At 43.3% G+C, this 23,363-nt stretch overlaps 1 protein-coding gene and 1 long non-coding RNA gene across 2 annotated transcripts in view; one reads left to right on the plus strand and one right to left on the minus strand.

Annotated features, from left to right (window-relative positions):
• GTF2A1 (general transcription factor IIA subunit 1) overlaps positions 1-17,061 on the minus strand; it is a 42,379-nt gene extending 25,318 nt beyond the window's left edge. Inside the window, exons 1-4 of the mRNA XM_054024863.1 lie at positions 14,549-17,061; positions 6,780-6,881; positions 1,684-1,882; positions 1,232-1,296 (exon numbers count right to left, since the gene is read on the minus strand). Of these exons, the coding sequence (XP_053880838.1) occupies positions 1,232-1,296; positions 1,684-1,882; positions 6,780-6,881; positions 14,549-14,578 (396 nt within the window). The 5' untranslated portion in view covers positions 14,579-17,061. The remainder of the gene's footprint in view (positions 1-1,231; positions 1,297-1,683; positions 1,883-6,779; positions 6,882-14,548) is intronic.
• LOC128835402 (uncharacterized) lies at positions 12,588-18,739 on the plus strand. The gene is made up of 2 exons (XR_008444646.1): positions 12,588-13,772; positions 18,154-18,739. It is a non-coding gene; the product is annotated as an uncharacterized LOC128835402 (long non-coding RNA).
• The last annotated feature ends 4,624 nt before the right edge of the window (positions 18,740-23,363 follow it).

Here is a 23,363-nt window from a genome sequence, read left to right on the forward strand (position 1 = left end):
TAGCTACATAAACTTTCTTTTTACAGTATAGTATTGGGCTCAACTGAATGAGAACTGGAGAAGAAACTCAGCAGGGTAACAGGCAAAATCCGGTTTCTGCTGCTATTCAGTGGAATTTACAAGGAAAGTGAGGCAGAAGTCAGTTTTAGTTTTCATTCAGCCTTTGTATCATGCTGTTTAGTCAGTGCATCTAGGCTTTTGAAGAGAAGATCAGCAAACTATCTGACAATGAGCAAATGAATTGCTGCTGCCTTAATTGTGCAACTTTATTTATTGTGCTTTTAAATTTACTTTAGATGGATATTCTTTAGTATGGAGTTCTAAATCTAAATAAATAACTGAATTTAACTTGCACAGATTGTGTTTTGGTTGTCTTGGGCTGCAAGAGAATAGCCTAAACTTGATGTCAAGCAAGAGAGACAAAGTTAGACTACAAAAACAAAATTGTAAGGAATAGATAAATGGTTAGGATGAAAAGTTGTGAATTTACTTTTGCAATAACAAATGAGTTGAAATAAATAATGACCAGAAAGGCAGATTCAAACTCCTATACAGTCAGTATCATTATTTTTATGAGTTTATTATTTATAATATTTGAGCAATGTCATTCTTCATCTGGTAAATACAACATAAGACTTGCACCAGGGTAACAGTATTTTCCACATGTGAAGTCATTCCCTCCTGGGATTGTTGTCATACAGATTTGTATCAGTATTAGCTGATCCTCAAAAAATCTTAGTCTAACCCAGAGATATTCAGACTGAGACTCGCAAATGTCTCTTTAATGCGTCTCCTGTGGCTCTTTGCAGCACGATATTAAAACACTGTGTAGTTTAATTATTAATCAATCAGGATGCTTTGACTATGTTATTAACCAACTGCAGTTGATAAAATAAAAATACTTGGTCAGTCATTTTGCTGTGAGAATATATATATTACACACAACCAAATTCACTCTAAATATTTCCCGTCATACTGTTTAAATATGTATAGCACTATAATAAATGAAACAATGAATTCACACTACTATGGTTCTTTTGGGTAATGTCGATTGCAAGCCCTGGATAAATAGCTCATGTGTTATCAGCCTAGCAATCAGGGAGACAGGAGCCATCTTCTGCTAGTATCTCTTGGTTTGTTTTTTGGCATTTGAGATGGCTCATATCAGACTTTTACCTTCACTATTTAAATACATTACAGCACTGTACAAAGTTCTAATTCTGAGTCTTACCATGCCTGATGCATTCATGTGCTGTATCAGCTTTGAATCTGGCACAATAACCTGCTGCTGAGGTGCTACAAATAAAAGAAACAAAACATCAATTCTATATGATCTGGACAAAAGTTACAGGAAGGAGGTAAGGGACTAGCGATTCAAAGCATGTGGTTGTACCAGCTGTTCTTTACATTGAAATATCTGCACTCCACAGATATGCATGTTTCTACTGTAGTGATGACCTACATTAGAATCCCAGGAAGGTGACATGGCAATCCTAACTGAATCCATAGTGATTTGACCTCAGCAACTTTCTTTAGCTTCCCTGTTCTTTGACACTGCTGCTTAAACCAAACCTTGTTTCAGGTATTTAAATAAAAGGGTATAACTCTGCAAATTTCAAGGAACATGAGGTCTGCTGAAACCACAGAGAGTTTCATGTAGGCACAATAGAGAATCAGTCTGACCTTGCTGGGATGCAGGAATAAGGACTTGTTGTGTCTGGGATTGCTGCTGCACAGTCTGCTGTGGTTGTGGATGATGATGATGATGGTGGTGATGATGCTGCTGCTGCTGTTGCTGCTGCTGAACCTGCAGCAAAAGTTGCTGTTCTTCTGAATGAAACCCATCTACAGCCTTGGACTGCATCAGCTTGTTCTCCCACAGCTGTATTTGAGAGAAAGAAAACGTGTTATCAATAGGTGTCATTTTAAAATTGTAGGATTGGAATTATTACAAATATTGCAATTCAAATTGGTCCTTATTTATCCTGTACATTCTACTTTGTCACAAAATCTTTGGGCATATGTAGGTTGGGTATATGCCCCTCTCCTGAGGCATCACACAGCAACAGAAGAAAAAAATAGTCCAAGGGAATTATAATTCTAAATTTAACTTTCATGGACATTCCTTTCTTCTCCCACAGGTGAAAGATCATCCTTATAACCACGGTGGATTTCATTTAAATCAAATTGATTTAAATCATGATTTAAATCACTAGTCAGGAAGACTTGATTTAATCATGGATTCCTACATAAAAGTGCATTCTTGTTGGTTGTTATAACCTTAATACATATTCTTCACAACTCAGATGTAGATTTAGGTAGATGTAGGTTTCATTTTTAGAAGGTACACACTATACATTTTTAAAGTCATTAATTTTGAAAACTTTTCAGATTAGTTTTACAGTTATATCAGAAAATGAATGATTGTTTGGTTATTTCATTTACTAAAGGTAACTGAAGCAGATATTTATGAAGTCATTGGGAGGTGATTATTAATATTTGGAGGATTTTCTTGCTATGCTGTATTAGGAGGAGAACATCACCAGACAGACATTTAAATTGTTTTAGTTAACAAGAACAACATTATGTATTCTGAATTTTTTTCTTCAACAGCAGACATATAATATTTTAACAAAACAAGCATATGAATTTTTGAATTTAGTTAAACATTCAAGTTTTTTTAAAATCAGGTTTGTTTTTTCTCTGCTTCCACAGTTTGTTAAAATTGTTTTTAACTAAAATAGTTAATGAATTTTTAAAAAAACAAAAACAAAAAATAAATCGACTGTCAGCCAGGTCAACATGAGAAACTTAAAATATTGGCTTCAGCAGCTAACCCAGTCTTCACCTTCATTTTCCTGTTTGTTCATAATCTGGAAAAGAAAAACAAGCTTTCCTGCTTTTTCAGGTCCCAAGTGATTTCTCAATTTGGAATTAATTAGTCCAAAGGAAGAAAACAGACCTCTACCCCGAAATAACGCTGTCCTCGGGAGCCAGAAAAATCTTACTGTGTTATAGGTGAAACCGCGTTATATCTAACTTACTTTGATCCACCGGACTGAGCAGCCCCCCCCCCGAGCACTGCTTTACTGCATTAGATCCGAATGTGTTATATCAGGTTGTGTTATATCGGGGTAGAGGAGTATTCTTTCTACACCGGCAGAAAAAGCTACTGCTGTTAAAAGTGATATCGCTTCAAGAGTCTCTGAATCCAAGTGCTTAAGTGACTTCCACCATTTCACTGGTGTGATATTCTTTAAAACATCGGCAGCAAACATACATTTCTTGAATGGTTTCTATTCCCAAACTGGGTCTCTTTTACAGCCTGCTGCCATTATAGGTTTTCCCTTCTAGTGAGAGAATGGTATGGTAGATCTCAAATCAATGAAAGTTATCCTCAGAAAGACCTCAAGACTTCTGGAATATGCTGCTCAAACAGTTTCAATTTTGTTTCTACTGTCTGTCCCTTCCTTCTCAAAATTATCTCCAGACTTCTCCTCCTTGTCCAGATTTATTCCGCCCCAACAATCTATTCATTGAACTTTTTGAAACTTTTCACTTTTAGAGAGAGGTAAGGGATTGACTTTGTGTACACAAATTTGCAGAGGGACAACAGGGTTGAGATCTGTTATTTCTCACCTCTATATATTATTTATTTATTTAAAAACATTTTTACTGTTAACAAGCATGTTACTTCTGGGGAGACAAATCCACAGTTTGAGAACTGCAAAACTAAGCATCTCTGATGGTATCTTCTAGACTGAGCACTGAGTCCCATTGGGTAGATAGAAAGATTAACCTAAATAATCTATACAGAAGCCCCTGGAACCCCATAAAATTGGGTCTCTAAACCATGAACTACTGGAACTCATTTACAAAACTTTTCTTAAACATTACATGAATATATTGTCTCATACTATAGAATTTAGGGTTACCATATTTAAAAAATAAAAAAAAGAGGACACGCCACAGGGCCCTGGCCCCGCCCCTTTCCCACCCCCAGCCCTGCCCCAACTCTGCCCCTTCCCCAAAGTCCCCACCCTAACTCCCCCTCCTTCCTCCCAGTCACGCGAAAAGGGCTGCCCAAGCGCTACCGGCTTCATGGTTTGCCGGGAAGCCCCCAGACCCTGCGCCCCTGGCCGGCGCTTCCCCAGCGCAGCTGGAGCCTGGGAGGGGAAGCGCCCAGCCGGGGGCGCAGGGTCTGGGGGCTGCCCGGCAAACCGTGAAGCTGGTAGCGCTCGGGCAGCCTCCATGCCTCCGGACCCTGCACCCCCGGCCGGGCACTTCCCCTCCCAGGCTCCGTCTGCTCTGCTCCTCCCCTGACTCTTCGGCTCTGTTTAAGAGCCGAGCTGCCTGAGCGTGCCGGCTTTGGGCAGCCCCCATGCCTCTGGACCCCAGCCACCAGCTGGGCACTTCCCCTCCCGGGCTCCAGCTGCTCTGCTCCGGTGGTGGAGGGTCCGGAGGCAAGGGGGCTGCCCGAAGCCGGAGCGCTTGGCTCTTAAACAGAGCCAAAGAGTCAGGGGAGGAGCAGAGCAGTCGCAGGAGGGGAAGTGCCCGGCAGGTATTTTCCCAGACAAGTTTGGCTTTTTGGCAATTCCCCCCGGACAGGGGTTTGATTACCAAAAAGCCGGACATGTCCAGGAAAATACCGGATGTATGGTAACCCTAATAGAATTAGAATTTATAATCCCTATTCCATGATGAGATATCTTTGAGCTATAATGTATCTTAATTAAAGCTATCTTTAGATAGGTTTTTCCCTCAAAAAGCATTTTATCAAAAAAAATCCGATTTAAATACAAAAAAATAATTTTTTTTTTAAATCATTGATTTTTATCACCCTCCTTATAACTCCACATATAGGAAGCAGGGAAGCAGAGATAAAGTGGTAGCTCCTATCCTTCAGTTCCCACCCCCTCTACCTCCATTTTAGTTTCCTCTCACCAGAAGCATGCAGTCTTCACCACAGGTGTCAACATTTTTCATTCTAGAATTTCTGAAGATAAAAAGAGTCAAGGAAGATCCATTATCTTCTCCAGAAGCTCCCATTAGCGCAGGGGAACCCTGGTTTTATATAGCAATTTAATTGTTTCTACCACCATAGTATCTGAGCTTTGTGTCTCAGACCTCTTGTACTACCATCCCCTGCTTTTCACTGTTTCCTCCAATTTTGCTGTCCTTTTCTCTGTTTTGATGTTTCAGGGCTTGTCTTGTTCAGGAAAGTACTTGAGAAGCATCAAGAAAAGCATCAGACAAAATATCCTTTAGTCTGGTAGCAACCCCATGTCACAATTTTGGTTCACGGGACACAGTTTGCATTCTGGTGATGTGATGGTCCCTCAGCCTCTCCTCCTCAGATGTGTACAATGCAATTTATCCCATGCCATGTCAGAAAATGGGATATTTTTGCAAAGCAAAAGTCATTAGATTTGGAAAAGAGGAGCACTCTACAATGAAACTCTTCAGCTTACAAAGAGAAGAGAGAAAAGAAAGGCATCCCCTATTCAGGATGAATTAAAAAAGATTATAATAAATATTTGGATTTTTGTATTTAAATTAAATACAGATTTTTTTAAATAAACCTATTTAATATTAAATTTGAAGTTATGACCACCTATTAGGCTTAAACTTCTATAATTTATTAAAATAATTAAAATTAATTAAAAAATTCAAGCATTACGTTTGTTGGCAAGCTTTTTAGAAAAGTCAAACCCCAGAACTTGGGGAAGTCACTGGCTAAGCAGCTGGAACCAGAGTATGTTATGTGTTAAACCAACTTTTCACAATGATAGCCTTTTCTGAAGGTGCAGAGAGAATATCTTCTTCATTTCAGTTTATTCAACTAGTTCAATTCAGTGACTAGTTCATTCAAAGTTAAGAAACAAAATGGGAATTAAAAAAGCAGGAAAACCTGTGTTCCTCTGCCAATCTATGAATAAAACTCAATATGAGTGGATGAGATCAACTAGCTCTAAACTCTTGAAAGACATGGTATTTGAATTTTCATCCAAATATAGCTTGACATAAATCACAAATAAAAATTAATAATCTAGTATTTTACAAATGCATCATTCACATTTTCTAACATAATAAAATATGAAAAAACTAAATCTGAATAAATGTAAGATGAGCTATATATAACTGTAAATAAATGTGCATAGATACAGTGTATTCTCCTGGTTAGCAAATGAAGCACCAAATTTAGCTTAGAGTATATTTAGTTGCAAATCAACATGCTTTATTGGTTACCAACCATTAAGAATCAAATTTTCTTTAGGAAAAGAACCAAAAAGATTAAATCAAGATTTACATTTATTATTTAACTCATTCCCATTTGCTGATTTAAATCATAATTAAAATCTGCAATTTCAATAATTCAGATTTAAATCAATTCACCTGACCCCTAACTGAACCATCATGGGAAACTTTGCCTCATTACCTTAACTTTTTAAAGGAGTTAGATCCTTAAAATCCACACAAAGCCCACACTGAAACATGATCCCTGTTGTAAACTTGATACAAGTTGAGGTGCAACAAATACAGCAAAGTGCATAATGGGGGAAGGTGGAGAAAAGAGCAAATTCACTGTACATTTAAGATGTACTTAGGAAGATTATACCATACATAGCAGCAACTCAAGTTATATATCAAAGGGATGAGTGCATTGCTTAGATAATGAAAATTCACTATTTTTTACTACATGGAGCAGTAAGCACTGTGTCATAGGTTGGTTAGTACGTTATGGAGCTGTAAATACTCCGAGTCCAACTAAAACTTACTGTTTTGAGTTCCAAAAGGACTTGTTCATCTACTCCTTCATCCAGAAAAACTTCTCGGACATCATTGATGACATCTTCAATTACGGACCTGTACAGTTTAGGCTTTACAAAGTTATTAGTAAGGGTTGCTTGTTTCATAAGAGACTTAATATTCTAGTATTAACGTTAACTAAACAGATTTTTTAAAAACTCCGAAGGAATGCTTTCAAAAGGCCAGATACCATAACAACCCTTGAAGCCAGTCTCACTAGAAAGGCCAAAGATGGACAGAGCAAAGAGATGAACTACTCTCTCTTGCCCTCAAAGGTGTTACCGCCAATTCAAGGCTGAGGCACGTTGGCAGGTCAATGGGAGGAAGTCCACACTACCACTAAGTGCCCTGGCCTCTTTTCATTTACAGAATGAGTACATCAGGCTCCAAACCAGCACCTTTATGAGTGCTAACTTCTCCTAATTTTTTAAAGATATATTTAGGATTTAGACACACTTGTTTATTTGCAACATCTGCTCAGCACAGTACTGTAAACAGGTTATATTAGCTACTAGAGAGGATCCCCGTCAAGGTATCTAACACTACTACATAGTTTTGATTAATATTGGTCAGCTAGGAATTATTTTAAGTGATCCATGTTCAAACACACAAGAAAAAAAACTCCATATGCAAGCTGAAGGCTAGCAGATGATACAGTATGTATAAAAGAACTTCTACTGAATTTACTGTTCTTTAACAACAAAGGGGCAAAGTGTTTTGAAAAACAGACTCCAATACTTTTAGTTCATAACAAAGATCAAATACAAAGAAAAATTTTAAGATATATACTACGTTTGGTCACTTAAGATATGCAGGGGAAAAACTAGCAAAAGCTGTAGTGAAGTTTTACAGCATGTTTCTTTACAACAAATGCATCATTCACCTATGAAGATCTAGTTTCAGATTATATTCAGTCTCAAGCGACGTAAGTGATCTAGCAAATCCCTCTCGGTCCATATCACAAAACTTCCACATATACAGATTTTTGCTTTGCGGATGTCTAGTAATGTTTGCTTTGCGGATGTCCAGGAATGGTGCAACTCAAAATTAAGTGGATATAGGAAAAGTTGCAGAGGAAGATTCTTCACCTAATCTCTTAAGGTGTTGCACTAGTGTCATTCTATCAACACCGAATTCTATCTTAAATTTCAAAGATATTTTTGCCATCAATTTGTCACTTTTCAATATTAAAATATATTGCTATAAACCAAGTAGCTGAAAAATGACAATCCACCATTCTGTTACTCCTATCTCTGCATAAAGGGTTTGATCTGAAATACTGGGATAAGCTTGTCTTGTATTGCCCTGGGAGACCCAGTTTATAGCAAATGAGTTTAAAGCTCAATATTCTATCTCTGATACAGGCAATATGCACCAAAGCACCTTCTAAAGTCATCTTCTCTACTTTTTTTTTTTTATTTTTTAGGCTTAAAAGCCTTGTGTACTTATATGTTAGCCTTCAGCAAAGTATTAGTTAAATGTACATATGCACATGAATGTTTGAAACAAGCCTTGAAAACTGTAGATAACTGTACAGCATTAGTACTTTAGTTCTAAGCAGTGTACAATTTAAAACAAGAAAAAAATGTCAACCAGTGTTAATGGGATCTTGTGTTTACTTTGAGACTCAGTTCATAACAGATGGAAAGCAAGACATTCCATTTAATAATAATAAAAAATTAGAGATACATTTTCTGCAGTAAACTAACTGGACTCACCTTATGACAATCTGAGATGTGCTACTTGATCTATTCTGCACATCATTACTAAGTGTATTAGAGATGTTACTTTTTGGAAAATGACATTGGCACACTCCTGCAAACAGTTATGCACATGTATAACTTTAAGCACATGAATAATCCCACTAAAGTCAACAGGACTACTGACACACTTGAAGTTAAAACATATGTAACTGGTTGCAGAACTGGAGCCTAAATATCTTGTTCAGAGTGGACAAAATGAATAGCTGGTCCTATCAACAGAATACTTTAAATGCGCTCTGGTGATGACAACAAGAAAGCCCTAATATTTTAACCAGCATTTTCTCCCTCTCCCTGAGCTTAGTCCCCCAACAAGTCTGAAGAAATTTATAAATATAACCTTTGTAATGTTATGTGCTAAAACATCAATGCTCAGGTATAGCCAGCAACTTCATAGCCCAATCCCTGCTTGGAAATGTTTTAATATATATTTTCTTCCTTTACCATAAAGAATAGTTTTTGAAGAGTTATCTCTTAGGTTTTCCCCTGTATATTTTATCATGTCCTTGACACATTAATTTTTCAACATTCCATTATTGATTCAGAAAAATATTCTGGACTCATCAGGAGTGTTCCCCCTACATACACCCATAAGGAATAGAACTAGGTGTGCTGATGGTGCTGCCACACCCCCACCCTGAAGTAGTAAAAACAACCTAAATACATGGTTTCTGCCTTCAGCACCCCCACTATAAAAACTGTTCCAGTGCCACTGCATGTACCCTGTTAACTGTCCAGCTCAGAAGAACTAATTCCCTCTACAGCAGCAATGATTGTTTTAAGAGCTGTCCATACTGGGGCATTCAGGAACACCAATGTGTTCCCTTCAATACTTTTAAACCTAAAGAGCAGGATATCCAGCACAGCCTCAACTTCTGACCTATACAGAGAAGCATAGAATATGAATTTAATTTCAAATCAGCATTGTGTATGAAAATTAACAAGTTACTTTTAGCAATTACGTCTATAGAGTTCTTAATTTTGATTTGTGTACGTACACATGATTTAAATTCCCAGATTTGAATTACATCTGAAAATTCCTTCCAAATACTGCTTGCTCACTCAGAAGTCAATCCTGGATATCATATTACTGAACAGACCTGGACAGAATTTTACTCATCTGGAACCCTTTCTAATCTTTTTTGAATTTTCATGCTCAGTCAAAAAGATAATGGAAACATAACATCTGAACAGAAACCTGTTTCATTTAGTTGCTCTTTCCAGTTCAGGTCCCAAATGAGATAGGAGTTTGTAAAGAACTTCTCTCATGCACATCCTTTTCTTTGACTATACATGTTAGGCAGAATGCCAACTATAAAGATGCATGCATTCTCAAGAGAGGACCTAAGTTACATAAATTGACTAGTATGTATAAAAAGGAAGAGATGATTATAAAGCTCACAAAAATGTATCTTTACCTCAAAATCAATGATCTGACTACTTTACCATAGTAATTTGCTGGAACAGCCAGCTGCCACAGCATTATTCATTATTTTTATTGGGGTAACTAATGATTTAGACCAGTGGGACTTGTATATAATATGTCTAAATCAGGGGTAGACAACCTTATTTATTTTACATACAACAATAGTTTAGTTATATATATTATAGACTTATAGAAAGAGACCTTCTAAAAACATTAAAATGTATTACTGGCACACAAAACCTTAAATTAGAGTGAATAAATGAAGACTCAGCACCCCACTTCTGAAAGGTTGCCCACCCCTGATTTAGACATATTATATATAAGTCACACTGCCTGACCAATTTTGAGAAATACAGACAATAAAGGAACATGGCTTGCAACAGAAACTTATAAGTTGGCAATTAAAATTAGAATGCTTTCACCCACTTTGTATTAATGGAAGTACCTCCCTTCTAATGTCTGTACTATAATGAATCTCAGCCATTTATAGGTGAATGCAGACCCAAAACACAAGAATGATAAACAAGTGTTTAACAAGCTCTGTCCTAATTGCTACATACAGCTTAAGAAAAACTAACACCACTCAGATTTTCTCATTTACTTGTTTGGATATGAGAACTGATGATATAACCAACAACTTTATATGAAGGTTTATGAACTAGTGCTCCCTCTGCTGGGAATGGAACAAATTGGTTTTAAGAGAAATTTTAACCCCTTTGTCTCCTCGCACTTTGTGACAGAAATTAATTTGAAAAGAAAGCTATAGATGCACACACTACATTTTAGAATCCAAAGAACAAACACCACCAAATTGTTTTAAATGCTACAAGCCATTTGAGCTTAAATTTCTTAAATTACTTTTTTACTTTAAAAGGGATGCTTTTTTTACTTTAAAAGGGAGCATCCGAAGAAGTGGGCTGTAGTCCACGAAAGCTTATGCTCTAATAAATTTGTTAGTCTCTAAGGTGCCACAAGTACTCCTGTTCTTTTTGCGGATACAGACTAAGACGGCTGCTACTCTGAAACCTAAAATTTCTTTAACACTTATTTTTGCAACAACTAAGATTCCTATAACTAGAAGATTAGAAGTTTGTTTGTATACTTTATGCATTGGACTGCATGTTGCGTATAGCTGCTTTCACAATTTCCCCTATACGAAAGGAAGTTGATGAATTCATATCCCCAATCTGTGTAGCTCTTTTACTTAAGAACAGGACAGAGAAATAACATCTTTTAAAATAAACAGTAAAATGTAATTGTAAAACCACAGGAACTGGCAGGTGGTGCATGGAGAGAAGCAGTACTTGAAGCTACATTTAAGTCTTTTTTTTTTTTTAATGACCAAGTTTTAAGTTGTTGGAGTCCTTTTATTACAAATTAGCTATAACAATCTACTATAGAATCCTTGCTTTTATTTTCTCTTTAGCAGAAAGAAAACTGTTAATGGTGATTTAATTACAGTGAAACATTAAAAAAATGGGAGTATTTGTGGCACCTTATGCATCCGAAGAAGTGGGCTGTAGTCCACGAAAGCTTATGCTCTAATAAATCTGTTAGTCTCTAAGGTGCCACAAGTACTCCTGTTCTTTTTGCGGATACAGACTAACACGGCTGCTACTCTGAAACCTGTCATTAAAAAAATGTTGTACAGTAGTATTTTAGGGCCCAAAACTGACATATTAAAGCTATAAACTGGTCATGTTCTTTGAGAATATTTCTGTTCACGGTACTGTGCTAGCTAAGGTTAAAATATCTGGCTTATTACCAGTCTCAGACCTGAACTCCACAAAGTTAACTGCACCAGTGTCTAAACTATCTTTAGTGGTCAAGTCTTAAATGAAAAATAAAATCCTACAGAGAACTTGCCCTTTACCCCTTTTTAGCCTGTACCTCAATCAGCTACATTTTAAGGTTTTATTTTGATTAATCTTTTATTGCTACAAACTGAACTTTCCAGACATAGTTGTTTTCTAACAGCTTTCAATCGCTGTGCTGTTTTAGTAGACAGGTGCAGCTAACTATCTTGGTACAACAGAGAATTCAAGTTTTAGTGAGGCTCTGAAACACCAATATTTGCAAGCACTTTCAGAATAAATGCCTTCTTTTCTATACTGCTTTCAGCTTATTATATAGTGAGATGAAACAAGACAGATACTACACTTGATCTATAACCGAAGGAGGCCTTTTTGTAAAAAAATAAAAAAACCTGAAACTATCAGAGTACAGCCAGTGCTTTCTGAAGGGTCTGCTGACATTTATATTCAGATCCTCATATGCAAACACTGCATGCAGCTTATGGAATATATAATAAACTGCAATGTACAGAATTACTGACTAACGTAAGTGATTGAAACCGAAATAAAAAGAAAATACAAAGGTCACAGAAATCACTTTACACTTATATAAGCCTGGCTCTGTTAGGATATAAAGGGCTGGCTACCTGGCACTTAATATTTATAAATATTAAATATATAAATATTTTTAAATTTGCCTATAATACTGGTTTTGATATTACATCCACAAGAATTATGAAAAACCTGAAACTATCAGAGTACAGCCAGTGCTTTCTGAAGGGTCTGCTGACATTTATATTCAGATCCTCATATGCAAACACTGCATGCAGCTTATGGAATATATAATAAACTGCAATGTACAGAATTACTGACTAACGTAAGTGATTGAAACCGAAATAAAAAGAAAATACAAAGGTCACAGAAATCACTTTACACTTATATAAGCCTGGCTCTGTTAGGATATAAAGGGCTGGCTACCTGGCACTTAATATTTATAAATATTAAATATATAAATATTTTTAAATTTGCCTATAATACTGGTTTTGATATTACATCCACAAGAATTATGAAAAACTTTTTACAAATTCTAGCTTTTCCTGGAGGGTAATAACATGTCTGTATAACCATCGGCTTTATCACCTAGAACAGATATTTTAGTACTACAGAAGTCCAGCCTACAATCTATTACAAAAATTTAAACATTTTAAATATGTATAGCTTCACAGCTATAAATAAACTTTTGCAAAGTATCATAAAATAGGTATCCCACCTTCTCTCTATAAAATACTGGCTAAGAACTATTTTAGTTCAGCTACCACTTTACCCCTGCAGAAAAGGCACTTAATAGGGCAGACATATTTATATACTAGTTATTTGTTGCACTGCTTTCAATAGCTAAGGACTCCAGAATACTTTCAAAACAGGGTGGGGGATTGGTTGTCTTTCCCTAAACAACACACACAAAAAGGAAAGAAAGCTATTTAATTCAACAGATTATTAAATCAATAAGGGGAACATCCCCCTAAATAAACTAACAGAGACAAGCAACTGCTACTTTACAATCCCACAGCTCCAGCAATTGGGTTTAAGAGCAGCAGACAACTGCAGAGGGTATTCTAGCTAACAGCTAAGCAGAAAAAGCAGGGACTGAGTGACAAAGAGATCGTGTCTGTCTCTCTTTCAGTCTCTGCCTCTGGTGCATGCACCTCCCAGCAGCTCTCTCCCTATTTAAAGGCTGATGTGGTGTTTAAATGGAGAGGCGGTGACGTGGGGCTGGAAAGCACCTTCCCATCCTGGCAGAGTCTATATTAGAGAGCGGCAATGGCTCTATATAAACAGGGCAGCCACAGGGAGGAGGAACACAAGGAGCAGGGAGACAGAAAGGCAGGGGAAGCCATGATGGATCTCACAGAGACACAAACAAGGGGGCCAAGCCTGCACCGTAACCGCCCGGACTCGGGGTTTGTCGGCAGCTTTTTGGGGGTAGGCTTGTGGATGGTTTATTCTTGTCAGAGGGGAAGGGAAAGAAGTGATCGGTGGGGCTTGGTGGCTACACAGATTTATGTGACTGCTTATTGCACACCTATGTGAATACAAGTAAAACAAGCCACCTGAGAGTGCAGAAGACACGGGGGGGGGGGAAAGGAAGGGGTAAGTTTTTTTTTTTAATTACTTCTGCCTCTGGGCGAGGCTGGAGGGGGGTTTCTCCTCCGTCAGCTGAGTCTGCAGGGCTGGGACAAGTGCTTTTCAACCATCGCCTCCTTCTTATAAAGCTACATAAAATGGCTCCAGCAGTGCCAGACTGGGTTCCACACATGCCACCACCCGCCGCCTCGCCCCGCTCCCCGGCGCGGGAGGCAGCGCCTAGCTTCTACAGGAGCATCTCCCCTCGCATCCCCCGAGGAGCCTCTCGCCCCCTCCCCAGCCTGATGGCGGAGCTACCCGGCTCCCCCCGCCCCAGGCTCGGCCCGCCTCGGGGCTCCTCACTGGGAGAGACGCTGCCTGCCCGCCGATCGGCTCTACGCCGCCGCCTCCCCCAGCCCCCGTCCCACCTCGCCGGCTCTGGCGGGTCCCGGCGCCTCGGGGCTGCGCTCGCCTCCACGAGAGCCTCAGCAGAAGTTGGCTCCTGGCTAGGGGCGATGCCCCGCTGCCCCGGCCAGGCCGTTCCCGCGGCGGAGCCAGCCAGGGATGGCGGGGGGCTCTGAGCCCCGCCTGTGTCGCCGCCCAGGGCCCCCCTTTCCCCCCGGCCCGGTCCTTACCACGGGGTTTGTGTTAGCCGAGCTCGCCATGTCCCGAGCCCCCCGGGACACCCCCACCGCGGCGGAGTCGCCCCTAAAACAATAAACCTGCCCCGCGCGTCCCGCCCCCGAGCCCCGCGCGTCCCGCCCCGGCACACGGGGAGCCCCGCGGCCTCGCCCGGCCTCGTTCGCCGGCCCTCGGGCTGCAGCCGCCGCCACCAGCCGCCCGCTCTGCCCGCTTCGCCCCTTTATATAGCAAGAGCCGAGCAGCTGCGCGAGCGGCCAGGGCGAGAGGGGGACGCGGGCGGGGGGGAAGCGAGGCTGCGCGCGAGAGCGTGTGGGACAGAGCTCCGCCCGCCCGAGGTCACGTGTGAGGCTGGCTCCGCCGCCATGACATCTACTGAGGCGGAAGTGGCGGAGAGGTCACGTTACATGCTCCCGCGCTCAGACCTACCAAGGCGGAAGAGAAGGTTCTTTTGCCTTCTTAGTGCCTCTGCCCAGCGCTGTAGCCTAGGGGCCACCGCCACGACCTCCGGACACGCGCAGCGATTCGGCCTGCCATTGGCCGGGAGCTCCCTGACCGAGGTGTCAGAACTCGGGAGGTGTACATAGTCCAACACACTGGAGAATAGGGGCCGTGACTGTGACACTGAATATTGTTAGTATCCTCTCTCACATCACAGTATATATCATAATCTGCTAGCAGCTAGCAGCTGATCTCTGGATCTAGCCCTGCTTGTCTGAGACATCTGTCTCCATAGTGCATAGGAACAACATGAGAACGAGTGGGGGTAAATTTAAAAAAAAAAACTGTCAAGAGGAAATACGTTTTTACACAAGGCATAATTAACCCACAGAAGTAACTTCCGGAACACGTTATTGAAACTATGAGCAAAATAAGATTTTAAAATAGGTTAATAAGGCTATTCATTGTTACTTTATAGAGGATAACACTTAATAAAGGGATATATACTTATGTCTTGTCTCGTGTTATATTTAGGTTGTAAGCTCCTTGGGCCAGGGACTATCTTTTTGCTCTTTGTTTGTACAGTGGGGTCGTGGGCCATGACTAGTTCTCTTCAGTGCTACAGTTATACACATAATAAAAAATATTATCCTAGAATGGGAATAATGATCATGTTTTGAAATGTTTGGAGCATGTAGTTGCTAACAGGAGTAGTGAAAGAAATCTTAGATGTGGTCTATACCCCAAGAACTTGACAGTTTTATTACATATTGATTACAGTAACTTTAAGCATGTGAGAGAAGACTGGTGTCTCTCTTCCCACCATCCATCGCCACATATAGCCCCTCTCTTCCTGCCACTATTTTAATCTCACCCTCCCCTTTCTGACCCATTAAAACTTTAGAAGCCAGGTATGCACAAATAATGTTGGTAGAACCTGTCACCATCTGTTTTTCTTTGAGGGGTGGGATAGGGACTATATCTCAGGCCTTAGCTACACTGGTGCTGTACAGCGCTGCAACTTGCTGCGCTCAGGGGTGTGAAAACGCTCCCCTCCCCCGAGCGCAGCGAGTGCAGTGCCGTAAAGCGCCAGTGTAATCGGAGCTCGCAGCGCTGCAAGCTATTCCCCTCGGAGAGGTGGAGTATATACAGCGCTGCGAGACCTCTCTCGCAGCGCTGGCGGCGCGACTACACTCGCGCTTCACAGCGCTGCTGCGGCAGCACTGTGAAGTCCCGACTGTAGCCAAGGCCTCAGTAATCTCTTGCTCAAATGACCCCAAATGTAGACCACTAACCCTAATTTAGCCCCCCTCTGCCCCGAGTCACAGCACATTTCAAGACAATCCAAGCATGCATGCAGATTTTAGAGTATGTAGAAGAAACATAAAAAAAGTTTTCTCAATCTTAACTGTAGCAGAGCTGGTGCTCTGCTATAACTGTGTATGAAATTAATAATTCATTATCAACTGCTTTAATCAGATCCCCAGCACAGGATGATCCTGAAAACATAGGAAGCTCAGAGATGTGAAGTGACCCATTCATCTCACTGTGATAGTCTCAGCTGAATCAGAACATTCCATGGAGACGAATACATCTTGAAACAATAGCTCTGAGATGTGTGAACTTCTGCCTTCATCTCAATGGATGTCCCATCCCAATTCCTGAAAGCTTGAGATCCTGGGACATACATCAAGCATGCCCATTCCCAACTCTTTATCCAGCAGTGTGTTCTTGACATGTGGCTCTCAGTATGCCTGTTCTGAGCTCCCCACCCAGGACAGGGCTTCCCCAGATCCCCACAGCCCCCCTCATTCTCCTCCAGTTCTGATCCAGCCCCCTTCAGGTCTCCCTTACCCACCTCCAGCTTCCTTAAGTCCAGTTGTCAACTCCCCCAGCCCCAATCCAGTCACTCCTCCTGCCCCCCCTTTCCTGATCCACCCCTTTAGCCCTGTTTTAGGCCCCCACAAGCCCTCCCCCAGACCTCCTCTCAGTTCCCTCCAGCTCTGCTCCAACTCGTTCCCACTCTCCCCATGCTCCCATTTCTGATCTAAATCCCCCAAGAGTGCTCCAACCCTCAGCAACTCTGATGCCGCCTCCCCCTCCCAGTTCTACCCACTTCTGCTCCATCCTCCCCACCCCAAACTCTCCCCCAATCCCTCCCAGTTCCCCCTGGTTTCCTCCACTCCATGCAAAGCAGCCAAAGCTTTTACCTTAAGCTCTGTCTCTAGGGGGACTGTGTCTCTTGTCTCTACCATGCTCCCATGCATTCCTCAGCACTGTCATCTCCCCATGCTTTCTCCACACCCCCTTGCTGGCTACTCACAACTGGGGCCCAGGGGGCCAGCAGACCCCATTCTCTCCTGGCCGCCCCTGTCTGCTGCAGTGCAACACAGCTCATCTTCTGCTGGACTGGCAGTGGCATGAAGGGGGATACGTGTGTGCAGCTAGATCCGAGAGTCCTCCATGGCTAGCAGCCCCTTGCAGCACCAGCACAAACAGCCCATCCCCTGTCCTGATTGCCAGACCCCTGGGTTCTAGCTACTGGAAGGAGTTGGGTGCGGGAGGGGGCTCAAGGCTGGACAGGGAGTTGGAGTGTGGGAGGGGGTTCAGGGTGCAGGCTCCAGGGGGTGCTTACTTCAAGCGGATCCCGGAAGCGGCGGCATGTCCCTCTGGGTGTCTCCTAGGCGGAGGTGTGGCCAGGCAGCTCTGTGTGCTGCCCCCATCCATAGGCGTTACCTCCGCAGCTTCCATTGGCCATAATTCCTGGCCAATGGGAGCTGCGGAGCCGGTGCTTGGGGTGGGGGCAGCGTGCAGAGCCCACTGGCTGCCCCTAAGCCTAGAAGCCGGACATGCTGCTGCTTCTGGGAGCTGTGCTGAGCCAGGGTAGGCAGGGAGCCTACCTTAGCCCTGCTGCGCCGCTGATCAGACTTTTAGCAGCCCGGTCAATGGTGCTGACCAGAGCCGCCAGGGTCCCTTTTTGACTGCGTGTTCCGGTCAAAAAATGGATGCCTGACAACCCTAACACCGTGCTATATCAATTCCAAGGGGAAGTGAGAATGTAGTGCTTACAACTTTCTGGGATCAAGGGGAGTGAGTTCAGTTTCCTAAGTTTCAATTTTTGTCGTGAATACACTGACAATGGTACCTTTCTGTATTGTAGCTGCAGCTGCTGCCATTGTGGCCTTGAGGGTCACTCCCTCCACACCCATGGAACATCTGAGCCAGATAAGGAGGAGAAAGAAGAGGACTCGGGATGACACATTCCAGGAGATGCTGCCATGTTGCATCAGAGAACGACACCAGGGCCTGGAGGATGACCCTTGCAGACAGCATGCAGAATGCAAGAGTGGTTAGAAAAAAGGCCCGGGAGTTCAAGCAGGAAAAGGAGAGGGAGATGCACCAGGACATAATGGCTCTTCTCAGGCAGCAAACAGAGATGTTGCGGACTCTGGTAGACCTGCGCTCAAGAGTCTTGTGCTGACCGCCCTCTGCAGCCTATAGACAACTCAATGTCTGGACCTCCCTACACCTCCCCTCAACATTCCACATGGCATCAAGGGCTGCTGCATTACCCCTACCACTCCACCGTGGGGAACATTAAAGACAATCACAACTGCATATACGCTGACCTGTGAAAGACATGGTTGGTGTATGTGTACCTGAAATGGAAATGACTGTATTTTCCCCTTCATAATTTCTGTTCCCTTAATTTATTATGGTTTATAAAGTGCTAAATGGGTGTTTTATTTTCCTGGCGCATGTTACAGAATACAATTCTATTTTTTGGAACATAATTCATCTTTATTAGTTCACAACATATGCTGACTGGTGCTGAGCAGGACTAGGGTTACCATATTTAAAAAATAAAAAAAGAGGACACTCCACAGGCCCTAGCCCCGCCCCTTTCCCACCCCAGCCCCGCCCCAACTCCGCCCTTTCCCCACCCCTTCCCCAAGTCCCTGCCCTAACTCCCCCTCCTCCCTCCCAGCCACGCGAAAAGGGCTGCCCGAGCGCTACCGGCTTTACGGTTTGCTGGGCAGCCTCCAGACCCTGCGCCCCCGGCCGGCGCTTCCCCAGCACAGCTGGAGCCCGGGAGGTGAAGCGCCCAGCCAGGGGTGTAGGGTCTTGGAGGCTGCCCGGCAAACCATGAAGCCGGTAGCACTCGGGCTTTGGGCAGCCCCTATGCCTCCGGACCCTGCGCCCCCAGCCGGGCACTTCTCCTCCCCGGCTCCAGCTGCTCTGCTCCTCCCTGGACTCAGACTTCGGCTCTGTTTAAGAGCCAAGCTGCCCGAGCCAGCGCTACCTTTGCTTCACAGATATAATGCTGAACACAGCAGGCAGATATAACCATTGGGATATTTTTCTGACTGAAGTCAAATCTTGTGAGTAAACTATGCCAGAGACCTTTCAAATGACCAAAGGCACATTCAACTGTCATGCTGCACCTGCTGAGCTGGTAGTTGAATTGTTCCTTGGTGCTGTCGAGGTGGCCAGTGTACAGCTTCGTGAGCCATGGCAGCCAAGGATATGCTGGGGGAAAAGAAAGTCCCTGCTTGCAGCTTTCTGAACAGTCCTGGGTTCTTAAAGATGTGCACGTCATGCATCTCCCCTGACCAGCCCACACTGATGTCGGTAATGCATCTGTGGTGATCCACCAGCACTTGTATTATCATGGAAAAGTAGCCCTTTCTGTCGATGTACTCTGGCAAGGTGGTCTGGTGCTAAAATAGGGATATGTGTATCGTCTAGCACCCAACCTAGTTTGGGACCCCCAATTGCTGAAAAACCATCCACTATGCCCTGCACATTGCTCAGAGTCACAGTCCTACATAGCAGCAGTCAATTAATGGCACTGCACACTTCCATGACAACCATCCCTGCGGTGGATTTCCCGACTCCAAATTGGTTCTCGACTGACCGGTAACAATCTGGCATTGTAAGTTTCCACAGTGCAATCGCCACTTGCTTTTCAGCTGCCAGTGTGGCTCTCATTTTGGTGACCCTATGCTGGAGGGTTGAGGCGAATTTGGCATACAGTTCCAGGAATATGGCCTTGTGCATTCAAAAGTTCTGCAGCCACTGCTTGTCATCCCAAACCTGCATTACATTGTGATCCAACCAGTCAGTGCTTGTCTCTTGGGCCCAGAACTGGCACATCACTGTCTGCAGCTGCTCCGTGAATGCTGCCAACAACCTTGAATTGTTTCTTTCTATGGCCCACAGCAATCTAGCCTCCAAGAAATTGTCATGTCCCCCTTTTGCAGCTCTGCAATACTGCAGGATCAGACACCCTGTGCTTAAAATGCTCATGACAATAGTGCAGAGCTGTGCAGGCTCCATGCTTCTGTCAGAGAAGGTGGACAGCAAGGAAGGACATGCAAGTTTGCGGGGATTTTGAAAAGAGGCATCAAATATTATGGGATGCAGATGAAATTATGGGATGGAGAACACTGCATTGTGGGAAGTGGAACCCCTGCTCCCAGTCACCCCTACATGACACATTTCAGCCCCAGAAGGCATTGTGTAAACTTCCCACAACACCCTGTGCTGGATGGTGGTGAGTTGCACAGTGGGATAGTTACTCATGGTGCACTGCATTCTGCATCGATACAAACGCTCCCGGTGATGATGCGCACCGGTGACATAAGGAGTGTACTGTGCACTTGCACAAGCAATACAATAACTATGGTGGCTGTATGTCGACGTTATTTAGGTCAACATAATTTTGTAGTGTAGACATTACATAAGTCAGAGTCTCCCTCTTAAATTATCTTCAACTTTAATTTCCCTTTTTTTAAAAAGCTTTATTTTCAGCTCTTTTACTCTCATTTGCCGTCCTGCAAAAGTGAAGGATTGACAATAAATCCAGAGGGTTTATATAAACTCAGAGAAACCAATACCAAACCATAGGATCAGATTACAATGTTTAAAGAGCATCATCTTTCCATCATATAGTGAAGTTACCCAATGAAGCTGTGTGATGTTTTGAGGAACATGATATATTCCCTTAACTCTGGAAACCACTGTTAGATGCATTAAGAATAGCTAACATATTGATTGCTCATTTGGACAGCTGAATAAAGCAGCTGCTGGCTGAAACATCCTGTAGTAATCAGTGAAGGCCATTTATCAGCATGCTGTTCAGCTCAAAATCCTTTCTCAGATCCACTGATGCAGGGTCTTGTGTGTGGTGAGAGTCTTAACTGCTTTTTAAATGCAGTTATTTTATTACCTGGATTCCTTATTGCTGGGGTTCATGGATCACAGCCAATGAAGTTTTGTATGTTGCCAGAACCCCATCATCAGTTGAACAGTGATGATTCAGAACAGTTGGAGTCTGAGGGCATGGCTACGCTTGCAATGTAGAGTGCTGTGAGTTAAACCCGCCTTCGGAGAGCACAGTAAGGAAAGCGCTGCAGTCTGTCCACCCTGTCCACCCTGTGGCGTGGCCACATATGCGGCACTTGCAGCGGCATTGGGAGCGATGCATTATGGGCAGCTATCCCATGGAGCATCTCTTCCCATTCTGGCGCTGTGGCTTGTGGGAAGGGGGCGTGGAGTGCGGGGCATTCTGGGTCCTGTCCCAACGCCCCATAATGCATTGGTTCGAATCCCAGGATTCCCTTTGTTTCCATCCACATTTGGCGCCATCTTTTAACGTTTTTTGTACTGCACACTCTGTCTTCCCTTTCAGTCTGCAGGAATGGAGCCCGAACTGCTGCGGACTATGCTGACGAGTCTCGCCAGCACATCACATTTGGCAGTCGAGTTATTCCTTATGATCCAAAGTGACAGTGAGAGCTCCGACGACGCTATTGACTCGAGTAACGCATATGACTCGAGTTTGCTTGTGGCATTCACAGACATGCTCACCACCGTGGAACGCCGCTTTTGGGCTCGGGAAACAAGCACTGAGTGGTGGGATCACATCGTCATGCAAGTCTGGGATGACGAGCAGTGGTTGCAGAACTTTCGGATGAGAAAAACCACTTTCATGGGACTGTGTGAGGAGCTCGCCCTCACCCTGCGGCGCAAGGACACGTGATTGAGAGCTGCCCTGATTGTGGAGAAGCAGGTGGCTATTGCAATCTGGAAGCTGGCAACTCCAGACAGCTATCAATCGGTCACTAACCAGTTTGGAGTGGGAAAGTCGACCGTTGAAATTGTGTTGATGCAAGTTTGCAGGGCCATTAATCGCCTCCCGCTCAAAAGAACCGTGACTCTGTGTAATGCGCACGACATTGTGGCTGGCTTTGCACAAATGGGTTTCCCTAACTGCGGAGGGGCGATTGATGGCACGCATATTCCAATTCTGGCACCAGCCCACCTAGCCTCCGAGTACGTTAATTGGAAGGGGTATTTCTCGATGGTTCTCTAGGCACTTGTGGATCAGTGGGTGTTTCATTGACATTAATGCAGGCTGGCCCAAAAAGGTGCATGACACATGCATCTTTCAGAACACTGGCCAGTTCAGGAAGCTGCAAGCCGGGATTTTTTTCCCAGACCAGAAGATCACCATAGGGGAAGTCGAAATGCCCATTGTGATCCTTGGAGACTCCACTTACCCTTTAATGCCTTGGCTCATGAAACCCTACACAGGGAGCCTTGACAGCAGCAAGGAGCAGTTCAACAACAGGCTGAGCCAGTGCAGAATGACTGTGGAGTGTGCTTTTGGCCGTTGGTGCTCTCTGTGTGGGAGGCTGTACCTGGCCGATGACAGCATCCCTGCGGTTATATCCATGTGCTGTACCCTCCATAATATTTGTGAAGGGAAGGGTGAAAGATTCACTCAGGCATGGAACTCGGAGGTTCAACACCTGGAGGCTGAATTTGAACAGCCAGAGAGTAGGGCTATTAGAGGGGCCCAGCATGGGGATGCAAGGATTAGGGATGCCTTGAGGGAACAATTTGAGGCTGAAAGCCACCAGTAATGTCTGGTGCTCTGCACGGGAGTGAAGTGCAGTGGTTCCAAAGTTAGTAGGAATCTGTGTTTGCTACACTGACTTGAGTGCCTGTTTCTTTCCTGGGCTAAGGTATCTTTTACTTTATGCAATAATAAATAATGTTTTCAAAGCTAAAAAATCCAATTATTGAAAAGAGACAACTGCTTGGGAAACAGAAAGGGCAAAGGGGTGGGGAACGGTACAATCACAGATTTGTGTATGTCCTGTTTGGAGTGCTGTGCAATGAGTGCTGCACTTCAGGATGGTTATACTGCATGGTGATAAGGGTTGAGTGCAGTGGGTAAGGGTCGTAGTTTTCAGGGCTGGGTAGTGAAGCTACGGGTGTTGGAGGCAGCTGGTGGGGAAAGTGGGTTGGAGGTGATATGGGGGCACAAGGGAGAGAGTTTTGGGACAAGGGCTGTGGGGG

The sequence above is a fragment of the Malaclemys terrapin genome, chromosome 4 (genome assembly GCF_027887155.1).
Source record: "Malaclemys terrapin pileata isolate rMalTer1 chromosome 4, rMalTer1.hap1, whole genome shotgun sequence".
NCBI classification, from domain to species: domain Eukaryota; kingdom Metazoa; phylum Chordata; order Testudines; family Emydidae; genus Malaclemys; species Malaclemys terrapin.